This window comes from Elephantulus edwardii, unplaced genomic scaffold (genome assembly GCF_000299155.1).
Source record: "Elephantulus edwardii isolate Elephantulus edwardi_28Jun2011 unplaced genomic scaffold, EleEdw1.0 scaffold00024, whole genome shotgun sequence".
NCBI lineage: Eukaryota > Metazoa > Chordata > Mammalia > Macroscelidea > Macroscelididae > Elephantulus > Elephantulus edwardii.
This window is the reverse complement of record NW_006399774.1, coordinates 1823997-1849786: the sequence shown is the minus strand read 5'-3', so window position 1 is coordinate 1849786 and position 25790 is coordinate 1823997. Positions and strand designations below refer to the sequence as shown.

The window sequence follows — 25790 nt, the reverse complement described above, 5'->3', positions numbered from 1 at the left end:
AAGATACTGATGTGACTCACCAAAACACTGGTCAGTACTGTGGAAGAAGGGCTTGGCAATCTGCTTTTGCAGAGATTTTACACAAGAATGGATGGTGTGGGGCTTGGATTTTTTGGCTTAGAGGCTCTAAGATTCAAGAGTTATAAAATATGCAGTGCATCAGATGAGACAGAGGGAAGGGTTCACCTTGAAAGGTACATAATCGGTACAAGTAGACCAGGCTTTTCTAAGTAATGGACGAGTCCGGTGTTCCCAAAAAGAAAGGTATAATCAACAAATGAAAGGTTGCAGTATTTCAAAGAACGTCACAGACGTGTGCATGTAGAAACTGTCGAACTGGGGTCTATTTTCAACAATGCAAAAGCTTGATCAAAAGGGGGGAAATGCACAACAGATGTTCAAATTCTCACGGAATCCAAAGAGTCTGTACATACAGACATTGAATATTACTCAGAGGTAATCACTTAAAACTTACACCAGAAAAATCTCTTTTGAAGTCTTCTTAAAAGCCAAATAATAGATTAGCTTAACTAGGAGGACATCTATTTTAGGCAATTTGCTCTTTTAAGCTCTATCCACATGGGATCAAACTGACCACACAGCCACTGGAAAGATTAGATAGGAGGCTTTTCAAGGGCAATGAGTTTATGTTAATGAAGGAGGGACAGCTCAGAAAAACAGCTGAGAGCGGTTGCAAAACTCCAAGAATCTGATTAGTGTCACGGACTTGTACATGGAGGAAACTGCTGTATTAGTGTGCATGTTCTCAACAATAACACGCAACAGAATTCACATTTGATAGTAGACTAGTGGCTGAGATGTGGCAACCATCATGAAAAGCATTAAGTCCCAGCTGAGGGCCTCCAGGAAGGAGAAAGGATAATTCAGGACCTGAGTCCAGGAGCTACCCAAATGGTCAGACACACACTTCCTGTTGCCGTGTAGACACAGCCTGCTTTCTCCAGCCTGTGCTGGCTGCCCTCTGCTGCAGGTGCTGTCCGTCTGCAGCCCGAGGCGCTCTGCCAGGAGCCTGGGAGGATGACTTACCATCTGTGAGGACAACTGCTTCCTCCTGGCCGCTCAGGTCTCCCTCCTGGCCGCTCTGCTCGCCTTGCCCGGGTGAGCCGCTGACGGTGGATAGCTGCCCATTCTTCTGGAGTTGCTGCAGGAAGACAAAGCCGTGTAAACAGAGTTACAAGCTGAACTTTCCCTTCCGGAAAACAAGCCACGAAAGGAAACATGCAGAGAGATGGAGACTCAGGATTTAAACCTTCTAGGCTGGATGAGCTGGGTCTTTACAAGGCACGGCTATCAAGTAGGTTGTCATGAATGACGATTTATTTAAAATCCTACTAAAGTGGACATTTGCAGTCATCACTAAAGGATATCTGTGCCCAGCTGCAAAACCAGAAAGCACAGTGACTTTCTTTTTTTTAAATTCTGAGGATAATAAAAAAATAAGTTTTCAATGAATTGAAACTAGTACAAACACAGAGAACTGAGAGATTTGGGAAGGCTTTGTATAGATTTCTCATTTGTCTTAAGAGCTCTGTAAGGCTCATGCTATTCCTATTTTACAGGGAAGGACAATGGGATTCAATGTAACTGCGGATGGGCAGAAATGGCCCGTCACATGTCCCACAGCTGACCAGTGGAGCAGCCAGGGTTTGCCCAAGACACTTCAGACTGTGTAATGTCGCCCCGCCCCTTGTAAAGGTAACAGTAAAAACCGGTGCTATCCAATCAGCACAGTGCACTCTCGCGGTGCAGCCCACAGGGAGATGAACCACCAACCCCAAGGCAGTGCCTCCCTAGAGGTTCGAATCCACGAGCTGCTCTATAGGGCAATCTTCTGTGCAATTTACAGCCTCTGAAAACTTACTGGAGGGTCAGCTCTGAGTTGGTTGTGATTTGATTAGTCGGAGTTTTTTATCAAGAAATGAGTTTTTAGCAAGCGAGTCACTCTGACTCCGGTGCCCCCATGGGTAAGTGGGTAGACCTGTGCTCCCGACGGTTTTCAATGGCTGATATTTGGCATTAGAAGCCAGGCCTTTCTTCCACAGCACCTCTGAACAAATGCCAACATTCAGCCTTCTGTTCAGTGAGCAGACGAGCATGTTAGCCATTTGCATCACCAGGGACTCCCAGAATAAAGACCTGCGCCAGGTTTTGAAGGACCTGCCTGCTACAGAGAAATCACAAAGCCCTGGGCTCCATTTGGAAGGCCTCCCGTTTCACAAACAGGCCAATGATCTGCCGGCCAAACCGCTGCCTGAGATCAGAGCCCTGAAGACAGGGGGTTCAAGACCATCAATCCAGAAGCCCTGAGCTTTGCTAAATTGATTCCACCTGGCTGCTCTCGGCTCCCTGCAAAGCTGTCCTTCAGCTGTCTGCGCTGGAATGTCACTGTGCTGTAATACGTGCGCTACAGATGGAAGGCTTGGCTTCAAATGCCCATGCTGAGTGCATTTATTAAACAGAATGCTCAGATTACAGCTCCACTTAGAGGCTCCTCTTACCAAAATGTGAAAGATGGGAACATTAAATGAGGCCTACAGATGGAAAAAGAGGGTGGGACTCTCACCAAGCTGGGTTATTCTAACCAAGCAGAGTTACTTAGGTACAGAGCCCTGGAGGCACGCGGCATAAAGTACTAGGCTGCTGACAGAAAGACTGGGTCGAATCCACCAACCACTCCTCAGAAGGATGTACAGTCACTTGTTGTAAAGATTGAGCGTCGAAAACGCAATGGAAGGTTGCTATGACTCAACAGCAGTGAGCTCTGTGGGTGAGTCAGGAATTTAGCTTAGGAATGGGATGAACAGGTGAGCTCTGGTGGCCTAGTGGCAAGAAGGTGCACTGCAATCTCAGAGGTGAGTGGTTCAAATCCACCAGATGCTCTGCTGGAGAAGGAGGGACAATCTCCTCTTGTATCAGTCAGGTCCCATTCGACAGTACACACACAAAATCATCATCATCATCATCATCATCATCATCATCATCATCATCATCAAACAAACCAGAATGGGATGAACAGTCAGAATGAGCCGTCAGAGGAGGAGACCAAGAGTCACTTATTACTGAGGGTTCCGGAGCAAACCAACGATATATATCCCTGGACGTGGTAAAACAAATGCAGAACACAAAGATAGCCGTAAACTTTGGTCAACTCTGCTTATTGTTGAGTTGAGATCCTATGGATAACAGAAAACAGATCCAGGGCTCCCCTTAGAGTCAAGAATGCCAACAGTTTGTCTCTTTGGCCATGTCCTTGGAGAAAGACATCTCTGGGAAAGGTGTGACAGAAACTGTTTCCACCCCTCTGCACAACACAACTAAGCAGAAACGTAGAGAACCACCCTCTTCTTTTTTTTTTTAGAACAACCCTCTTCTAAGGCATCAGGATTCCAAAGTTCAATAGCCATGACTCTTAAAAAGAAAAAAAAAGAAAAGCTCTGGTGACCTAGTGGCAAGAAGCTGCACTGCCATCCCCAGGGTGCATAGTTCGAATCCATCAGATGCTCTGCTGGAGAAGGAGGGGCAATCTCCTCCTGTGCCAGCCAGAACTGATTTGATGAAACACAATAAAAAGAAAAAAATGAAATAAGAACAGAACCAAATAAAATGAATAATTATTTTAAAAAAAGAGTTCTTGGAAAATTGCTCTGGTCACAGCATAAGAAACTGTTAGCAGCTGATGAATCTGGAATCACAGAAACCAAGGAAGCTTTAGATAAAAGCTATCAGATCAAGGGCTAGACAATGGGAGATAGGTGATGAAGGGAGTGGGTAGAAGTGGAGGGGTATCTTGATGGATGGTGGAGCAAAGAAATAAGTGGGTCAGAGCACTTGTGTCAAGGACAGGGACAACACTGAAACTAATGGTTAATTCCACAATAAGGGATATATTTTCACTTTTTCGATAAAATGCTCATCTGTTGGATACTTCTCTAGATCTGAACATTCAGATTGACACACACTAGGAAGAAGGATTGGCCATCCACTTCCAGAATAGCAGGCCTCTGAAAACCCTATGTACATGAGATTGGCACAGGACAGAGCGGAGTTTAGGGCTGTTGTACATAGGGTCGCTATGAGTCGTGAGCGTCTTGACGGCACATAACCACAACAACAACAAGAAGCCATTATATCCATAACCAGTCTCGCTGAGTTACAGATATGAGAACCTCACATCTGTGCTACAGATCTGTGGTACAGACCCACGAACTTTGGCCTCTTCTTAGAAATCCAGTAGAACCTGTTGGAGCCAGGATCTGTGTAAGGCGGAAATCAACCCAGAGAAGGACGCACAGATCTTTTCCACTCAAATGAGTAACAGGGAAGTGGTAAGACAGCTAAAGGTGGGAAACCTCTGAGATACAGAAAAACAACGCAGGTTCATCAATCACACACAAACGAAGTAGATTAGGAGACAGAATAAATTCAGCCCCCAAAGCAGGGGGCCAGCCAGACCTCCTTAAAGTCAAAAGTATGATGGTAAGATACTGTGTCCTCCATACATTTTAGCTATTTTAGTCAGGCCATTTGCCCTCTGCAAATGTGATCTTGTGGGAACGGCTCGCTTGCCCTTCTCAGCTGGGCTGAGGGATCCTGTCTCGTTTTATTCACACTGTGTGCTGGGCAGAGTAGGCAGAGTGAAAACCTCGAATCCTAGCCTTTGGTGAGGGAGACAACTGTTTTAAAAGGGATATATGATTAGGTATTATTGTCATGACAGGAGTCCAGAAGGAAGGCTGCATAGTGGAGTGGACTTGGGGGAAGGATTGTAGAACAATGAAAGAATTTTTCTTTTACTTTTCAAAGAGATGAGCAAATTGGGAGGGGAGAGATGGGCAGAGAGAAAAGTTCAACAATGAATGAATGGAAATCCAAAGTCTGTAAACTTTCATTAAAAGGAATAATAAAAAAAAGCATGAAGTGAGCATCCTGGTGGTGGAGTAGTTAAGAACTTGGTTAACAAAAGGTCAGTGGTTCAAACCCACCAACTGCTCCACTTGGTGGGAGGGGGCACTGTGGTCACCTGCCTCTGTAAAGATTACAGCCTTGGAAACAACACGAGGCAGTGCTTTTGTCTGAAACCACTCAACAGCTGTGGTTTGGGTCTGTGACCACACGGCAATTGTCTTGACTTCACACATGGGCTTATTAAACTTGGGAGCAGTTTGTGGCAGTGGCATCACTATTATTTTTGCGCAGTCTCTTTACTGAAAATGAGTTCTGAGCCTATTTTTTTATTAAGTGCACAGCTCAGGTCCCCACGCAGAGAAGGTGATGTTTCAGACTCCACGCTGGAACAAGTGGCTTTGCTCCTTGGCCACACTCACTTCCATCAGTCTGTCCTTGAAGGAGGTGCCTTGGTGATGCTGTGGCTGCTAAGTGAAAGGTGAGAATTTGGAACCACCCACCAGTCTCTCCCATCAGAGAAAGATGAGACAGTTCACCTCTCCATACGGTAGAAATAGTACAGGGCAGTCCTGCTCAGTCCTGCCAGGGGCTCTGGTACCCTAGTGGTAAGAAAATATGCTGTAATTTCCAAGGCACACAGTTCAAATCCACCACCTGCTCTTCAGAATATAGGCAATTTCCTCCCCTGTGATTTACAGCCTCTGAAAACCAGCTGGAGGGTCAGAATGACTTCTAATTTGGTGGCACACAACAACAACCCTGTTGCGTGATAATCTGCAGAAAGCTGGGGTTTTGCTCCTTGAAGTAGCAGAAGCTTTTGCAAAATCTCATGTTCTTATTTGCCTTGTTTTCTCAGCCCAAATAACAGTGCTTTTTCCTTTTTCTTCCATTCCCGTCATCAAAATGTTACAAGAATCCATAATAGTGGAGACCAGCTGCTGTTGATTCTGACACTGGTGACCCCATGTGTCTAGTGTCTGTGTGGAACCGTCCTCTGTAGTATTTTCAATGGCTGATGTTTTGGAAGTACGTTGCCAGGACTCTCTTCCAAGGCACCCCCGGGTAGACTCAAACCTCCAGCCTTTCTTTCACTTTATGACTGAGGAACTCCAAATATTTAATATTATTGTTTAAGAGAAGACACTGGCAATTAAAGCTATAAAAGAATCAATATTATGTCAACTTTACTGAAAAAAAAAATAATAATTTCCCCCAAAAAAGAATTTTATTTTTTTTTTAAAATTACTTTTTGTGTGTGTGCCGTCAAATCGGATCTGACTGGTACAGGAGGAAATTGCCCCTCCTTCTCCAGCAGAGCATCTGGTGGATTTGAACCACGTACCTTTGAGATTGCAGTGAAGAAATTATTTCTAATGTGGTTGTTATTTTGGTGTGCCTTTGAGTTGAATATGACTCATAGTGACCCTGTGAATCACATGCCTGAACCCCGTCCTATCCTGTGCCATTCTCATGATCTCTGATGGCATCACTAACTTAAGTTAGAGCCTCCTCAAGTCTTAAAACCAACCCATTATTTCCTTAACCTTATGGATGGAACTTTCCTCTCTTTTTGGTTCTATCTATATGCATAGAAACATTCAATTACTTTTTCTCCATCAATAAAAGTGGAAAATTCATGCTGTTTCATAACCTGGTAATATATATTGTGGACACACCTCTGTCACGAAACCCCTATCTTTCTTATCTCAGACACACATTAGCTCTGAAAGCTGTAACTGAAATGCGCACCAAAGAGAAAGACACACGCAGGGTAAGGTCTCTGGGTGCTGCGAACAGGTAAACACTCAGCTACCAGCTGTCCAGAAACTCGAATCTACCCAGAGGAGATGAGGGGGTGGGGAGGGCCTGGCAATTCACTTCTGAAAACCTGAAGCCCCGATGGAGCATGTGAGGGCCACCAAGTTCAAGGCAAGAAGGGGAACGATGAGGATTACAAACAAGAGAGAAGAAGAAAATGTTCCACGCTGCACCTTCCCTGCCTTATCCGCCCACCTCGGACTTAGTTTTATGAATGCTGCTCTATTTTTTTGAGACTGGAGCTGGACTGAAGACACACTCCTCACACTTCAACAGGGTAAGCACCAGAAAACCTATTCCCTGTTGGATTTGTACTTCAAAAAGTGTAAACGCCTCCTCTGAACTAATCAAAACTCAAAATGTTTTCAAGCTTATATCCTTCGTGTGTGTCAGCCAAAGTTCATTCCCTTTAAGTATTACCACATTACAACTAACCAAGGCCTTAAGAAAACTCTCTACAACTCTCGGCAACAGTGTTTTGCTCCCATTCCTGGGAACAGCCAAGACCAACAACTGGGAATATCCAAAATGGTGGCCAGGGCAGGACAGAACAGTGGTCAGGCTTCTCCTACCTGCTTCCTCCGCCACAGGACTTCACAAGTGGATGTGCACCCACTTGGCAGGTGAGGCCTACCAAGCTCTCCACAAAACTCTCTACAAAACAAGTGTGCTCTTATCAGCTCTCAGGATCGGGTGGGAAGAGAGGTGAGCTTCCACATATAACCCTCTCCAAGTCACTCCATGAAGAAGAACGTGGCATCAGAATAGGAGGAAGACTTATCAACAACCTGTGTTGTTACGCAGAGGACACAATCCAGCTTGCTGAAAGTGAGGAAGACTTGAAACGCTTGCTGCAGAAGATCAAGGACTAGAGCCATCAATCTGAATTGCATCTCACTCAAGATCGAGACGGCGAAAGTCCTCACCAGTGGACCAATAAGCAACATCATCATGGTGTTGTGCCACCAAGTCACCTGTGACTCAGTGACCCTATGTACATTAGCTCTGAAAGCTGCCCTGTCCTGAGTCAATCTCATCATCTCTGACAGACTAATCTCCCTGCTTCAGCCACTGAGTCAATCCATCTCATCCTGGGTCTCCTTCTCCTGTGCTGTTCCCCTCCACCCTACCAAGCATGATGTCCCTCTCCAAGGTCTGGTTCCTCCTGGCTATGTACCCTAGGTATGTGAGACAGAGCCTCAAAATTCTTGCCTCCAGTAAGCAAACTGGTTTTACCCTCTCCAGGACAGATCTGTTTGTTCTCCTCGCAGTTCACCGTATGTTCGACACTATTGTCCTGCACCATGACCCAAAGGCATCAATTCTGCTATCATCTTTAGTCACTGTATAGCTCTCTGATGCATAGCAAGTAATTGTGAAGACTATGGCCTGGATCAGGTGCACCTTAGTCTCCAGACTGATTTCATTGCTCTTCAGTACTCTAGAGAGGTCCCTATCAGCACAGGTGGGCTGGCCCACAATTCCTGCAGCCCATGAGTTGGAGAGAGAAGGGATGTCCACCACCATAATAACAGTCCCCAGAAAACCTGCTGCTGTCCAATGGATTCAGACCCTTGTATGCCAGACAGACTAGAACTCCCCCATACTAGGGTTTCAAAGGCTATAGCCTTTTACAGAAGCAGACTTCCATACATTCTATCAGGCCGGTGTTAGGTTTGAACTGCTTACCTTTTGATTAGCATCCCAGCACTTTACTACTGCACTCCCAGGGTTCCTTCTTCCTGTAAAGATTACAGCCCAGGGAGCCTTAAAATGAAATCAAATTCACTGCTGTCAAGGGGAGGCCCACCCACAGTGACCCTCCATCGAGGCTGGTGGTGTTAGGGTCATCAATAGACTATGACTCAGCAATTACTGAATCTGTTGCCGCTGTGAACACAATTCACATTGACCTCATAAACAGCAGATGTGAACCCTGCCCTACTCTGTGCCACCTTTATTGTCTCTGACATACTCAGGTCCACTGCTGCAGTCGCTCGGTCAATCCACCTGGTTGGCGTCTGTAAATCTTTATGGGAGGAGAACGCGCATCTTTCTGTCACAGAGCAGCTGGAGAATGTGAATGATAAGGTGGGAACTGACACAGTGACTGCCGCAATGGGCGTGGGTGTGTCAGAAATGACGAGGAAGGAGCAGGATAGCAGAGAGTTCAGGTCTGTTTGTTCACAGGGTCACTGTCAGTCTTACTCGACGGCACTTCACAACCACACTGTTCACTACAGATTAATAAACAAGCATAAGTAAACTCACGCTTGCCTTGACGATTAGGTAATCAGCCCCAGCAAATAACGTCCCAAATATTCTTTCATGTAAAGCTCAAACAGTCCAAAGGCAGAGAAAGTGTTAGTCTTCACTGGTAAGAAGACATGAATTTAGAGACGAGGTTCCAAGGCTAAGGTGAGCCTAGACTTGAACTCAGATCTTGTACGTGCTGAAGGCTCTTTGCTGTGTCTCCTAGAACTTCTATGGGCAATGAAAGAAAAAAGGCCGGCGACTGTCATCCCTTCAGACCTGTGTGTCATCTACCTTACCCCTTTTTTCCTAAGCCCTCAAAACCAAACCACAGCTGTGAAGTGGATTCAGACAGACAAGCACTGCCCGGTGGGGTTTCTGAGGCTGTAATCTTTACAGAAGCAGGAGGCATGTCATCCCCTCACGCCCAGGTGGAGCAGTCGGTGGGTTTGAACCACTGACCTCTGTTAGACCAAGTTCTTAAACACTGAACCACCAGGACTCTCTCTTTGCTTCTCTGGAGTTTACGAGGAAGATCTGAAGTCATAACTCTGCCCAGCACACAGCATGAATAATAAGACAAGATGTCCTGGCCCCCACTGAGAGAGGAAAGCGAGTTATTCCCATAAGATCACATTTGTGGACTGACAAAAAATAGCTAAAATGTATGGAGAACTTAACATGTGCTGGGTGCTGTTCCAAAGACACCCTGAGTTGGATAAAAGCAAATGTGTTTTATTAGAAAAGGTGAGGAGAACAGGACAGGTGAAAGAATGGGCCCAAAGTCACAAAAGCAAGTTAAGGTCAGGGCCAGAATTCAAGCCCAGGTGATCAGACCTGAGGCCCACTCTCCAACCTACTTCCTGTTTGCTAGTGTAGGCAATGAGAAAACACGAGCTCTGAAGTATTTCACGTACCAGGAAGTCCCCAGACCTTAGCTCCGCTCCTGTGAGCCTGTCAGACTGAGCCCAGACAAGGCAACATCCTTTAGTTTGAGCCAAACAGCTCCTGAAATAGGATTTCACTCTCCAAGTTCTACCTTAAAGTGATTCTGTTTTCCCATGAAAATTCATCTAAGGAGCTGGCAGAAATTGGAATGAAAATGGTTTCCAGTTAAGCAGTAGCTCCTTTGCAACTAGGCCCCATTCTCACAATATATAAACTAAGGGGGAAAAGCTTCTTCTACTTGTGAAAGTAAACATCAGTGAGAGAAACAATTCATTCAAATTCATTGTTGTCAAGTTCAAACCGACCCAAGCTGATCCTCCAGCAGGTTTTCAGAGGCTGTAAATCACATGGGAGGAGACTGACTGACTTTCCTACTCAGAGCAGCTGGTGGATTTGAACTGTGTGCCTCCTGATTGGGAGCAGAGCAACTCTCTACCCATTAGATAAACAACAGAACATGGAAAATGTAAAAAATTAAGGAGGTCAACTAAGGTCCCCAGTACTATTTAGTACATCAGGACGTTAACAGTTTAGTAGCACCATTTTCTAGTTTTTTCTTCCAGTATTTTTTTAACACATTTGCAACCATACGGCACAAAGACCTGTTCAGTTTGCTTTTTAAATTTAATATTAAAGCACAAAACACATCTCTACATAATGCCATATGTTTTGTAGGCACTATTTTAAATGTCTAAAAGATAAGCTGTAACCACCCCCTGAATCTGGGATATTTAGTATATAACTTCTGACACTGCGATTAAAAATGCATTTTATTTTGCCTTCTTTTTCCTTAATGAGTTTGTTGTCATTGTTGTTGTGCAACATGGTAGTAGTAGAACGTGATTTTGTGTAATTAATTAAAGAATCCCAGCATCTGTTTCTTGCTATCTCCTAAAGGTTTATATATTGCTTAGATTTAACAAAGCTTTCTGCTTGGATTTATTTGAAATTCAAAGCTGCCGTGTTTTAAGATGAGAGTAAATCACAGGGCTCCCAAGTCAGAGGCTTGGGGATCAGAGTCAACATCAGCCACTTTGACACAGAAAGATGGGTCGTCTGCTCTCAAAAGAGTCATAGCCTCTGAAACCCAGTGGAAACTCATCACATATTTCTCCTTCAGAACAGCTAGTGGACTTGAACTACATACTCTGGGCATATTGTTAGGAGGGACTATTCTTTGGAAAGGGACATCATGCTTGGGAAGGTGGAGGGTCAGCAAAGGAGAGGAAGACCTTCGACCAGATGGAATGGCACAGTGACAGCAGCAATAGGCTCAAGTATGTCAGAGATCAGGAGAATAGTGTGGGACTTGGCTCAGATCCGGATCTGTTGTTCACAGCGTTGTTATGAGTCATACTCAATTTGATGGCACCTGTCAACAACAACCTATTTTGCATAGGGAGCACTGGTGGGTGAGTGGTAAAGCAGTTGTGCTGCCAGCCTAAAGGCACGTGGTTCGAATCCACCAGCCATCTCTGAAATAGAAAGATAGGTGACCTTTTCCTGTGTGATTTACTGCTTCTGAAAACCCACTGGAGGGTCAGCTACGAGTTAGTTCTGACTCAGTGGCACATAATATCAATCTTGTAAGGGAGCTCTGGTGGCATAGTGATAGGAGTTGTGCTGCCAGTCTAAAGGTAGGTCCAAAGGTAGGCGTCATGACCATCAGCTGCTCTGCAGGAGAAAGATGGGCAATTTCCTCCTGTGCAGTATACTGCCTCTGAAAACCCATCACGGGTCAACCGTGAGTCTGTTCTGCTCAACGGTACATAACAACAGCAGAAGATCAAAATCCACAGCCTTCCATATGGATTCCAATTCAACCTCAAGAAAGCCAAAATCCTCACCAAAGAACTGAGAGGCAGCTTCATGACAGAGAAAAGACTGAAGCTGTCAACCATTTCATCTTACTTCGATCCATAATCAGTACCGTTGGTACTAGCAGTGGAGAGGTCAAAACTGTGTTGCTTTAGGAATAGCTGCTGTCAAGGACCTCTGCAAAGCACTTAAGAGCAACAATGTCAGTTTAAAGACTAAGATGTGCCTGGTTCCCAACCATGGTGTTTTCAATTGCTGCCTATGAATCGGAAAGTTGGACGAGAAATAAGAAAAATAGGAGGATAATTAATGCCTTTGAATGGTATTGGAGTACTCGATATCCCATAGAACTTCCAGCAAACAAAACTTAATCTTTCCTATAGGAAATACAACCAGGGTGCTCCTTGGAGGCAGGTGTGGTGAAACTTCATCTCAAATACTTTATTGTTAGGAGGGGTCGTCCCTGGAGAAAGACATCATGAAGAGAAAGGTGAAGGGTCAGAGAAAGGGTGGACCTAGGCCCTAGGCCTTCAACAAAACGGATTCATTCTCTCTCTCTCTCTCACACACACACACACACACACACACACACACAGAGTGACTGTAACAGTACAGCAGAGACGACGAGGATGGCACAGGATAGGGCAAGGTGCTCGATGGCACTTAACAACAAACTGTTTTTATACTGAGCCGCAGTTAGGGGTCAATCCTGGAGGCCTAACAACAGGGAACAAGCCTGCGGTGGGGAGAAAGCTAAGGCATGAATATGTTGTTATTCTTCGTTTTTCCCCTTTGAATAAATATCACCTGTGACTGATAAATATCATTGTGACTGACTGTTCACAATGGCTTTCCTAACCACCAGCTTTGACTTTCACCACATGGCTGGGTAGGAACATAAAACAGGGTGCACTTAACATCCCATGGCTCCATCTTCCCATCCCACCAGAATGAAATGGAGCAGTTTTCGCAGCAGCTAAAGATCTCATTACCAGCAAGGAAGAAGAAACAGAATGCAGCGCTTGTCATTTAAGGCCAAGTGTCATTTGCTACATGAGAGCAGCAGCCTCAGCAGAGAAACAGAGGCCAACATGAGACAGAGCTGGCATGGGTCTGCTGCCCCACAGGCCAGCCCCAAACTTGCCAGAGGACAGGGAGGAGACCTCACAATTGGTAGGACAAAGAGTTTTGTAACACTGACCTAAGCCATGAGGCTGAAGGCCAAGGGGCCCGTGAGCACACTTGGAAGCTGTTCTGACTGAAGAACTGTATCCTGCTGTCGACATGAATTGTAACCTGTTAACTTCTCTAATCCACCCCCTAACGGTGAGCATAGTTCTGTGGGATCTGTGTGGCCACTGCAATGGACTTTGGACCCCATAGGGGAGCAGTATGACTGGTGTTGGAATAGAAGAAACATCTGCAGGAGCACAGAGACCATGTCTGATCTTACAGGAAATGGTTTTGTACTGTGGACGTTGCTGTGGGAACTGACAATTCCCCTTTGTGACATTAACAGAGGTCAGACTCAGCCATGCCTGTACTGCCTGACTCTTTTTACATCACCTTTGGAGGCCAAAGAAAGAACCATGGGTGGGGAGGGGGAATGAAAACAAACTAAAAATATAGCACGTTATTTATAGCCCAAGAATTCATGGATTATTTTTTCTTCTTCTTTTAGTTCAGTCTGTTTTCACTTTTAAAATTTTAAAATTCAAAACTCTCAAACTCATTTCTCTGGAGTCAGAACTGACTCACAGCTGACCCTCCAGCAGGATTCTGGAGGCTACAAATCACACAGAAGAGGGGAGTTCTGGTGGCCTAGTGGCAAGGAGCTGCAACTACAATCCCAGAGGCTCACGGTTCAAATCCACCAAATGCTCTCCCGGGGAAGGAGGGACAATCTCCTCCTGTACCAGTCAGATCTGATCTGACGGTACACTCACACAAAAATAATAATAAAAAAAAAACCCCAACAAATCACACAGAAGGAGAATGCCCCATCTTTCAAGAGAATAAATAGAAAACCCCATCTTTTCCCCTAGCTTTCTACCAAAAGACTAAATCAAATGACACAAATTCCACAGAGGTAGTCATTGCTAAAGGTTTGGTATGTATAATTACAGACTTAAAAAAATGTTTACATAAATAAACATTAAAAATCATCACTCCTTCCTCCTCTGCTTCTCTAATTATTTGTTTTATTATAAACACATTAAGGAAACATACATTCTTGGCAAGCTCCGGTTTTCCTCTTATACCACAGACATCCTTCCACATCAGAGTGTCTAGATGGACCTCCTTCCTTTAGACTGTCTGTCGTATGCTTCAAAATGTAACTGGCCCTGTCTTGTGATACCAACAAAGCGAGACAAAAACAAAACAGCCACCCTCCTGCCTGAGATGCTTCTGACTCCGAGTGACCCTCCTCCGGGCTTCTGAGACTGTAAATAATTATGGGACTGTCTTTCTCTGTAAGAGTAGATTTAAAAAAAAAACACCAAAAAACAAAAATCTTCTTTTATATTGGTTTGCTTACAAAATTCATATACATTGTGTTTCGCACTATTTTTCATTCACATTGTGTTTCATAGAATCATGCTCATGCATTATGTTTTATAAATTTCCTCACCTTTGGACTATGCCTTTCATCATCTTGTTTTGTCAGGTCCCCTCCAGATCCTTCCCATTTCTTTTACCCTCTCCGTCAACTCATGAAATTGTGCAACCCTGTGATTTTTGCCCCTAAACATCTTCAATCCTCTGCTCCCACTCCTTTCCCCCTTGAATCCCATACATACCAGTTATCCTTTTTTTAAAAAAAATAATAATGGTCTTGTGCAGTATTTATCCTTTTGAGATTGAGTTAGTTCACTCAGATAATGTTCTTCCGTCTCTCCCAAGTTATGTAGTATTTTTTGAAATCGTTTCTCCTGATTGCTGCATAGTATTTCACTGTGTGAATGTGCCACAATTTCTGAATCCATTCAGTTGTGGATGGCCATTTGGGCTGTTTCCATGTTCCTGTCATGGTGATACTGCTGCTATGAACATTTTTATACTCCATTTGTGTCTTAGTTCTAATTTCCTTGGGGTATATTCCCAGCAGTGGAATAGCTGTGTCATATGAAATTTCTATGTTCAACCTTTTGAGGTGGAAGAGTAGATTTGAATAGCCAAATCCTCTCCGTTAGCTGTCTGACACATTACACACTATGCTCCCAGGGCTCCTATACACTCTGGGTGTGTTATTGGGAGGTGTCCATCCCTGGAGAAGGACAGTACAGTTGGAAAAGTGGAGGCACGTGAACACTGCAGAGACTGTGAGGATGGTGCAGGACCGGGCAGGAGTCCATTCTGTCATACGTGGGGCACAGCTGATGCACCAGCGCCTAACAACCGCCACCTCTGCTGACAGACAAGGGAGGGGTTTTATTGTATATTTCAAGTCCTCTATCGGCTGTAAAGAGATGTACAGTCATTTCTGCTAGGTGCTGGCAAAGGTTATGAAATGTATCACGTGCTTCCTGAAAACCAAACACATTTTCTGCTCAAGTGCAGCCAGCCTGCTCCTCAGAAGTGAGGTCGGAGTAACACTTAACCTCCTGTGTCTTGGAAATGTTCCCAGAAGAGGGCAGAAGCACCTGATGGTCCAGTGGATAGGGAGCTGCGCTGCCAACCCAAAGGCAGGCAGTTTGAATCCACCAAGTGTTCTGCAAGATGAAGATGGGCAGTCTCCTCACATGTGATTTACAGCCTCTGAAAACATGCTGGAGGGTCAGCGATGAGTCAGTTCTGACGTGACAGCAATGAATGAAGAGGGGAAAAAATATCAGAAGTGACTCTTCCCTGAAGAAAAATCATGCTAAATAGAGGATTAGAGAAAAAGGTGTTTGTTTGTTTGTTTAATTGTTATGGAACAAATTATTGAGAGAAAAGCTCCAAGAATGGTTTCATACGTGAAGTGAGTTCAGGTGGAATGCTTTTGGCTAAAAACAACAGTAAATCCCCCCTTACAGGTGACCTATAATAATATGGACATTTACTGTCCTAGATAAACAAACACCCAGAGCTAGTTCAGCTCTGAGGTTAATTGAACACTTCAGACCTGGGATCAATTCAACATTTCCCGTCACAGGAAAATTCAAAGTCTTTCCACTTACTCTAGATATATTTTCTGAATTCATTTTCTTTTTCATGCTTATCTTCCTGGGACCATGTATCCCATGTAAACGAAATGCAAAAGAATCACTGTTTCATTTTAAGAGGAAAATTCTTAACAAGATAGACTGACATAGTGGGTGTAACGCAGGACCTGACAGTGGGACAGCGGTATATACATTTAGGGCATATAACACAATAGCAAGACACGAATTTCTGTGGGTAAACCATGTGGAATGATCCTTTTACCTCTGTAACTTTCTCAGGGTACCTGGTGGGCTGTAGGGCGGGGTGCTACTGTTAATCTTAAAGAGGCATCTCTCGAGCAGTTCAAATCCTCCAGCAGCTCTGCAGGAGAAAAGATGGGCAGCCTCCTCCCTGGAGAGGTACAGCCTCAGAAAACCTGCCGGAAGGCCTGTGAGTGGGCAATGAGCGTGTGAGTCTCCCTTCCTTTAAAGAGCCATGTTATCCACAACATTGCACCTTCAGATGTTATGTTAGAGCAAATCCACTCCACCATAAGGACATTCCATTTCTTGGACGCAAAAATACAACACTGTTGCTGTGTACCTTTGAGTCGGAGCTGCCCCTCAGAGGCAGGAAATGACACGGGAGGAAAGTGCCCACTTTTCCCCTGAGGAGCAGCTAGTGGATTTGAACCACATACCTTTGCATCCGCAACGCTATTCCTGTTTCATAATTTTTAAAAAATATTTTTAAACATTAATATTCTAGAAAATATAAATTCTGTGTAGTAGGATAAGTAGCAATAAGGGTACTTTTTGTAAATAGTCTTCAATTGTTAAAGATAGATGAGACTGGGTCTACAAAGGAATTATATTGTATTTCCTTTAAGACACTTTAGTAAATAAAATCAAGAAGGCTTAGCCAACTTAACATGGGTAAAATGTTGATGATGTCAGTCATATTTAACCCTAGGTGAATGGGCATATTGGTATCCTTTAGATGATATTTCTATGTTTGTTTATGTTATAAACCTTCCAGAGTTAAAAGAAAAAAGTATTTCTAGAATGGAGCTTTAAATGTTGGAATATAGTTAATAAAATGGCATATTTTTTATCTGTTTCAAATAGTGAAGTGTTTCATCTCCTGGCAAAGAGCTCATTTCTAATTAAGACAAATAGTGCATGGGGGTAAGGCAGTCAGGAATTTACATTCCATGAACTCAAAACCCAGGCAGGACAATGGACCTTTAAGCCAGAGAGGGTTTTTAAACAGAGAAAAGGAACTGCTTATCAGGTTTCAGGGGTGTTATTAAAATGTTGAGCTCAAAGCTCTCTCAAACCACATGAAATTGAGAAGAACATGCACCCTGGGCCAAGAGTGAGTCTGTGTGTGACCTCTGAGCACAAGTCCTTATCTCTGAGACGATGATGCCCTTTGCAGGGACCAGAAAATTATTCCCAAGCCTCCCAGGTCGGGGAGGCAGCCTTCTTTCTGAAAATACGGATGCCCTGAAGCTTCTGACCTTCAAGTAAAACCACAGCTTGTTTTTAATCATGAGACTTCTTTCCGCTCATCTATTCAGAAAAATAAAGCCAACCAACCACCACCACCACCAATCCCCTTAATGCTGGTGGCATTACTCCAAACACAAGTGAGCTGAGCTGAAGGACCCAGGCAGCACTGATGGCTGTGTGCTCCAACAGTAGTGGAAAGGTGGGCAGTTTGAACCCAACTCACCCCAGTTTCTTGCCTAGTGCTTTGTGGAGAGTTCTGAATATTCCATGGACCCCCGAAAGAGCAAACAAGTCTTAGAGGAAGTGCAACCAGAGTGTTCCTAAAAGGCAAAGATGGGAACCTTGGTCGCACATTCTCCGGGCATGTTGTTGAGGAGAGGCTAGTCCTTGGAAAAAGGCATCACGTTGGAAAAGGTGGAGGATCATCGAAAAAGAAGACCCTCAACAAGCTGGACTGACACGTGGCTGTAATAATGGGCAGAGCCTGCCCGATCTCATGAGGAGAATGGCTCAGGACAGAGCACGGTTCAGATCTGTTGTTTAAAGGACTGCTATGAGTTAACAGTCAACCTGACGGTGCCTGAGAGTCTGAAAAAATGTTCCCCGTAGGGTTAAATGGAATGAATGAAATTCATGACAACAAAAGAACAGGCTTCAGGCCAGTGAGATATTGAGGCGGGTTAACTGTGGCTTTGTGGGAGCATCTAAATTCAGGGCAGTTGGCCGGGGGTTGCCATGCCGAGCAGACCTCAGAAGCAGACACCTGCACCTTCGATGGCAGGGAGCATATGAACAGTCAGCTGCACAGTCTGTGGCCTTTCAGAAGCAAACTGTCGGATCTTTCTTCTTCACACCTGGGGTCACCATGTGTCAGAAAAAAAAAAAGCAATAGCAAAGGCAATTAGGAAGCTCATCATAATCCAGAACCCCACTGTGGATGTCAGAACTCCAGCTGGTGTAGTTTGTAGGTCGTTGGGCTGTTGACCCAAAGGCTGAGCCTCTCTGGTGGTTCAAATCCACCAGCAGCTCCAAGGAGTGAGAAGGTCCATTTCCTTCCACGCTATTTACTTCAGAAACCCAGTGGCTCAGCTATGAGTCGGTTCTGACTCATGGGCAGTGAGCAAAATGAGAGAGAGCAAAGTTAAACAGATTTACTGGAAATGGAAAGACTCTGTAGTGCATGTTGAATCTCTAAGGGAAAATCCAACAGGAGAAGCCTCTTCTGGAATGTTCTGCCCTCAGAACCCTCTGAGCCACACTTACTACCACAGAGTTGAACACACCACAGATAAATGCAGGCTGTTTTCAGACACAACATTTCAGCCAAATGCCCCTGTCATTTAAAAAGTTATAGTTGTTTTTAAAAGTATTGAAACTCCTGGGTTCTCTGGGAAAGTATGTAAAAGAAAACAAAAGCGCTCTAAATCTGGTTAGGTGGGAGCTCAAGCATGGGGAATGCCTAAGATCTCCACATGAGATGACCCAACGGGGAAGCGCGGCCTCTGGTTACAGGAATTCACTTTGTGCAGAGGCCTGGCCAGATTCACTCCCCAAATGCCTATCTAACAATGCCGGAAGTCCCCACAGCACGTGAGATTGTGACACAAGAGAAAAGTTAAGGGGAGGCTAACTGAAAGGTCAGTGGTTTGAAACCACCACAAGAGTGTTGCCTCCACAAGAAACGAGCTGGTGATCTGTTTCCACAAAGAATCCCAGGAAACTCTACGGTGCGACTCTGTTCTGTCACAGGAGGCCACTAAGAGAGGAGATAGACTCAAGATGAACATAATAGCTTACTCAGGACTCAAGACTAACACAGTAACTCATTTAGGATAAAAAGATATCAAGTACATGCAATCTGTGAATTCGACGAAAACTCAGCATCCTATGATACCCAACCAACGTTCTCCTCTGTGTGGGAACTGTACAGGAATCACAGGAAATGAAGCACCACCAGCCCCATCCAGGAACGTGCAATCATTGTTTCCAACCTAAAGGTGAAAGGTTTAGATTCTTTGAGGTGTCCCTGAAGAAAGGCCTGGTGATCCACTTCTAGAAAAGACTGTTGTGGTGGTGTTAGTTGCTATCGAGTCAAGCGTGACATACAGCAACCCTGTGGACAACAGATATGCACCTTGCCCTACGCTGCAGCAGAGATGCTATCCTCAAGATGTCTGACAGGCCTGAACCCACTGTTCCCACCAACGTGTCTTCCTCTCCTGACCCTCCACCATGATGTCTTTTTTCAAGGACTAGTATCTCCTGCACTTTGGAGAGTTTGCTGTTAGGGACCTCTTCAAAGTGCTGAAGAGCAATGGTATCTCTTTGGAGACTAAGGTGCGTCTGATACAGGCCATAGTCTTCGCAATCACCTGTTATGCATCAGAGAGTTGGACAATGACCAAGGAGGATAGAAGGAGAATTGATGCCTTTGAGCTGTGGTGCTGGAGAAGAGTATTGAGAATACCATGGACTGCTAGGAAAACAAACAGATTTGTCTTGGAAAGGGTTAAACCGGGTGGATCCTTGGAGGCAAGGATTCTGAGGCTCCGTCTAACTTACTTTGGACATGTTGTGAGGAGAGACCGGTCCTTAGAGAGGGACATCATGCTTGGTAGGGTGGAGGGACAGCGCAGGAGGGGAAGGCCCTCTATGAGGTGGATTGATTCAGTGACTGGGATAATTGGGATGGGAGTGTCAGAGACAGTGCGATTGGCACAGGACAGAGCGGAGTTTAGGGCTATTGTACATAGGGTTGCTATGAATCGCAGGCGACTCGACGGCACATAACAACAACAACAACAGTATCTCCTGCAGCCATGCCCAAAGTAGGCAAAATAAGACTTCATCAGCCTTGCCTCTAAGGTCTACTCTGGTTATGTTGTTGCTGCTAAGTTCTGTCGGGTCATAGGCGACTCATAATGACCCAGTTAACGAAAACTCCTCGACACTTGTGTGACTTTCATCCTTTCTCCAGGTTCATAGGGTTTCTGGAGGCAAGCTATTTACGGAAGTGGATGCCACTCCTGCTTCCAAATCCTGGTTATAGTTCCTTTTTTAAAAAATATATTTATTATTATTTTTGTGTGTGTGTCTGTGTACCATCAGATCAGATCTGACTGGTACAGGAGGAGATTGTCCCTCCTTTCCCGGCAGAGCATCTGGTGGATTCGAACCATGTGCCTCTGGGATTGCAGTGCAGCTTCTTGCCACTAGGCCACCAGAGCTCCCCTATAGTTCCTTTAAAACATACTTTTTATTATTTTCACAGTCCATGGGATAATTGGTACTCTTCTCTAATGCCAAATTCAAAGGCCTCAATTCTTTTCTGTCATCTTTACTCTTTGTCGAACTTTCAGATGCACAGGAAATAATTGAAAAGACCCTGGCTTGGATCAGGCACACCTTAGTCTTTAAACTGACACTGTTGCTCTTTAGCATTTGGCAGCACCTTGACAGATTATATCCCCATGTGGTGGTGTGTGTTTTGATTTCTTAACTGCTGGTAGCAAGGGTGTTGACTGTGGATCCAAGTAAGATGAAATCTTTTCTCCACCTGTCATGATGGTGCCTGCTGGTCCACTGGTGACTATTTGTGTCTCCTTGATGTTGAGATGTAATCCATATTGAGGGCTCTAGTCTCTGATCTTGCTGCAGCAAACATTTCAAGTCCTTACTCTCAGCAAGCAATGTCTTGTCATATGCAGAAAAGCAAGCTGTTGAGTCTTCCTTCAATCCTGATGCCATATTCTTCTTATAGTGCAATTTCTTGAATTATTGGCTCAACTTCCAGATTGAGTAAGTACAGAGAAAAGGTACAACCCTTGATGCATTTCGTTCCCGATTTTAAACCATGCATTGTGACCTTAATCTGTCTTTGGTCTATGTATAGATTTCACATGAGCACAATCAAGTGTTCTGGGATCATTTTTCTCCCTTGGAGCGGCTGGGGGATCAGAACTGCTGACCCTTTGGTTAGCAGCCTGCACTACATCACCGGGGTTCCTTCACCAAACATCCAGTGCTCAGTTATCACTTAACTTTGGAGTCCAGGCAGCTGGAGGCGATACAGATCTCCTCACGTCATGCTGTCTCCTAGAGCTGGAGCCTAAAATACCAGAAAGTGGGAGCTTTAGGGAAAAGAATCCATCATCTCATGGCTCGGAGGCTCAAATCCACAGTGTCAGCCGAGCCACAGTCCCTTCTCCGTCCACCCTGGCAGAATCTCCTGAATCTTGATCTGTTCCTAGTAGCCCTGGTGTTTCTTGGCATTCCTTGGCTTGTGGGCACTATCTCACACGATATCACCCCTGTGGGTGACTTTCCTTTAAGTCTTCTCTCCCCTTTCACAGACATGACTTAGGAGACTTAAGGACTAGGCGTACAGACTACTCTTAATACGGCTTTATTAATATAAGAGAAAATCTTTGCAAAGAAAAACCCCATATACCCTCCTTTCCAGCTGGGCAAGGCCACACCCATAGGCAAGAAGGTTAGAATTTCACATTTCTTTCTAGGAGATGCAAATTAGTCAACAGCAGACACTGACTAATATGGACCTTTCAGGAATATATTCTGAAGTCCTTGGGTGACACAAAGAGCTAAACATCTGACTACTAACTGAATGGATGCTGGTTCAAAATCCACCCACGGGAACTTTGTAGGAAAGGCCTGGTGATATGCTTCCAAAAGCTCACAGAACAGGACATTGCACAGATGACGGTTCTGTTCTGACACAGGGGTTCCAGTATCCTAGTATCATGGCACAAGCTATGTGTGTCTAAGACAGTCACACAAAGCTCTCAATTTCTACCCGCTTCATAGACTTCCACAGCATCCACATACAGAACAGGCAAATCAGTATTCTGAAAAGTTCAACGCATTGCCTTCCAAGGCAGAACCACTTCCCAGGTGACCCTCCTGTGGGTCACCTGGAAAGAGACCGTCCATCTCTCGCCCTTGGAGTGGCCAGTGAATTTGATCCATCAGAGAGACATCCCCTTTGGGTGAGCAGCGCAACGCCCTAAGGATTACACCACCAGAGTGCCCTTCTGGGGAGCTGCTGTTGTTGAGTCATCGGGTTGAGTATGACTCGTGGTGACTCTACGAACAACAGATCTGAACCCTGTCCTTCCTGTTCTATCCTCACAATCTCTAACACCCTCCCTCCCATTGTGGCAGTCCAACTGGTTCAGGGTCTTCCTCCCTTCACCATCCCTCCACCTTCCCAAGCATGATGTCCTTCTGCAAGGACTAAACTCTCCTAGCAACATGCTCAAAGTACACGAGCCAAAGCTTCACCATCTTTACCTCCAGGAAGCACTCTGGCTGCTCCTTCTCCAACACATATCTGTTTGTTCTTTTGGAAGTCCACAGGATACTCAACCCTCTTCTCCAACACCACAGCTCAAAGGCATCAAATCTCCTTCTGTCATTCTTGGTCTAGTCCAGGTATCAACTGCACAGCAACTGAATGAAAACACTGCAAATCAAATGCTGCAGTCCAAATCTACCCAAACATGCAGTCAAGATGTATTATCAATAACTGGTGATTGGAATGCAAAACCTGGAAACAATGAAAAAGGAAGAGGAGCTGGGAAGTACGGGCTTGGTGACCGAAATGAGGCCAGAAAGAGAATGATCAAATTTTGTACGTTTAGTGATTTATTCATTTAAACACTCCGAGGGGCTAGGACTGTGGACATGTTCTAAAAGCAGTGGTGGCTCAGTGGCAGAATTCTCTACTTTCATGTGGGAGAATGACCAGCACTCTGTAGCTGAGTCCATGTTGTACTGCTAACTGAAAGGTCTGACGTTCAAATCTACCAGCTGCTCCGAAGAGAAAGATGAGCTGTCTCTTCTCATCAAAATTTCAATACCTGGAAATGCAACGACATCCAATCCAGGAAAACCCCATCAAAACCGGGTAGACAGTGCAGGACGAGGTGGAGTTTCATTCACTGTGTTGTATATGGGGTCACCGTGAGGGAGTGAGTGGCCCCACAAAGGCACAAGACACAAAGGCACAAGACTAGTGTTCTCATGTTTGTCTAATACTTCCCACTCAGTCAGTGAGCTGTCAGCAAGCCCACATATATTCCTATTAGCAATAGATCCCAGTCCCATTGAAGTCCTACACAGCACAGCATATCCAGGTATTGACTCTCGTTAAAGAGCCATTCTTCTTAAAGGAATCTGCAGTTTGGGCTAGTAAAATGGTTTTAGCACAAAAATTTGAAAATACAAAATGGACTGAAGTCCACTGAATGCCCTAGAGAAATAAATGTGACAGAGTCTCTCCACTCACACAGGTGAATGAAACACTTCCAACTATGGGGGAAGTAAGTGTCATCTTGAGTACAGTTTATAGATTTTAAAGTTTAAAAAAAATGTAGATGCTAACACTACTTCTTCTAACAAGCATGGAGGAGGAAAGCCTTTGTGGTTAAAACACTTCACTGCTAATCAAAAGGTCAGTGGGAGGAAGAGGATCCAGTCGTGTTTGGAAAGATTTACAGCCTTGCAAATGCTCCACAATGGTTCTATGCTGTCCCCTGGAGGGCTGCTGGGAGTTAGAAGCCACTTGAAGCAATGGGGAAGCAGAGAGGTGCCACAAACACATGAGTGTCATAGACGGAGTGAGATGCACTAAGAACACAGGTCCCCAGCCGCTGTGCAATGAACACAAATATTCGTACAAGACACACATCTGAGGTTGTTATTGTTATGTGCTGTTGAGTCACATGCAGCTCATAGTGATTCTATCAAAAACTATTCTGAACCCTGTCATATCCTGTGCCATCTCCCTCACACTTGAATCCACTGCGGAAGTCATTGTGTCAGTCCCTCTTGTCAAGGCCCTTCTTCTCTTACGCTGAACCTTTATCTTTCCTAACATGATGTCCTTCTACAAGGACTGATTCCTCCAAACAAAGAGCCCAAAGTGTGAGAGACAAAGCTTCACCAGCCTTGCCTCTAAGGAGCAAACACCCCAGATGCATTTTATCCCAGACAGACCTGTTTGTTCTCTCAGCAGTGCAGGGGGTATTCAGTACTCTTCTCTAAAACCACAACTCGAAGGCATCAGCTCTTCTTCTGTCATCCTTATTCACATCAATTCTTCTTCTGTTGTCTTTAGTAACCATCCAGCTTTCAGACGCACAACAAGCAACAGAGAAGACTATGACTGGGATCAGCCGCACCTTAGTCTCTAGACTGACATCATTGCTCATTAGTACTCTAGAGAGCTCCTTGATAAATTTTCTCAGTGAAACTCTTCTTTTGACTTCTTGACTGCTGGTAACAGTCAAGGGTGTTGATTGTTGACTGGGGGTTGATCTGAGATTGACTGAAGTGACAGAGGCCATATGTTTGTGTGAAAGACTGAAATGAAAGAACCCGTGACTTCAGCAATGGGCAGGGTTCAGGTTGGCTGGTCACTGACTCACTAAGAGTCTCATCCAACTTGAAGGCACCTAACAACAGCAGGCTTCCCTAGGGGAGGAGCTGGCTAGTTGGTAGATTGACCTGTTGATTCTCAGCAGCCTACGCTCTCATCTATCACCCCCTCCAGCTGGTTCCTGTCCATTCAGACGGCTGCCAGTTTTGCAACTATATTGTCACTGAGCTTTATTACTGAAAATAACTTCTGATTTTTATTTGTTTTTTAAATGCCAGGAGAATTTCCTGCTCCCTCCACTGCTACTTCAATTCTCAGTCTCTGCTCCATCAGACTGAAAAAGAAAATGAACAAGCAAAATCATTCACATCACGTGCAAGAGACTTTAACTTCATCTGCAAAGAAGGCTCTGCTAAGACAATGTGATTAGCCAAGAATCCATCACTGCTCTCTCACAGAACGTCCTACTCCCAACACCTCTCACACAACCTCAAGCCTGAGAGACAGAAGAAAAAAGCAGACGATTGCTAATCCACACAGAACCGTGTTGTGTTTGCTAAAGAGCATCTCTTGCTTCACAGGCTGCACTGGAAACCACGATTTGATTGATTACATGTCTCTGCAGGAAGTCTGCTTCCTCTGAAGCTGCTGAGCAAGGACTGCTCGGCTGGCCCTCTGCCTGACGTCAGCATCAGGACAGAGGCCATCAACGTTGGAGGAAGAGGAGAGGGGCCCCCGGAGATAGCGGGAGGCTGTCAGGCCGTCCCAGGGGACGTCCCAGGCAGAAATGCCTCCCGCATGTGAAAAACAGTGAAGGCAATTTCCTACCCACCATGGCATGGATTATTTAATAAAGAGATTAAAAATTCAGCTCTGATAATGGGCTTGCAGATGCCATTTTGAAGAATCCATTTAGGCTTTATGGATGGGTAATAGCACAATCAAAATGATAAATGAAAATGGGTGTCTGTGATTTGCACGCTTCG

The 25790-nt window shown here is 44.8% G+C and overlaps 1 protein-coding gene across 1 annotated transcript in view; it reads right to left on the bottom strand.

Annotated features, from left to right (window-relative positions):
* Positions 1 to 25790, bottom strand: part of AKAP12 (A kinase (PRKA) anchor protein 12) — a 135472-nt gene that overhangs the window by 53842 nt on the left and 55840 nt on the right. Inside the window, exon 3 of the mRNA XM_006882799.1 lies at positions 1064 to 1162. Coding sequence (XP_006882861.1) covers positions 1064 to 1162 — 99 coding nt within the window. The remainder of the gene's footprint in view (positions 1 to 1063; positions 1163 to 25790) is intronic.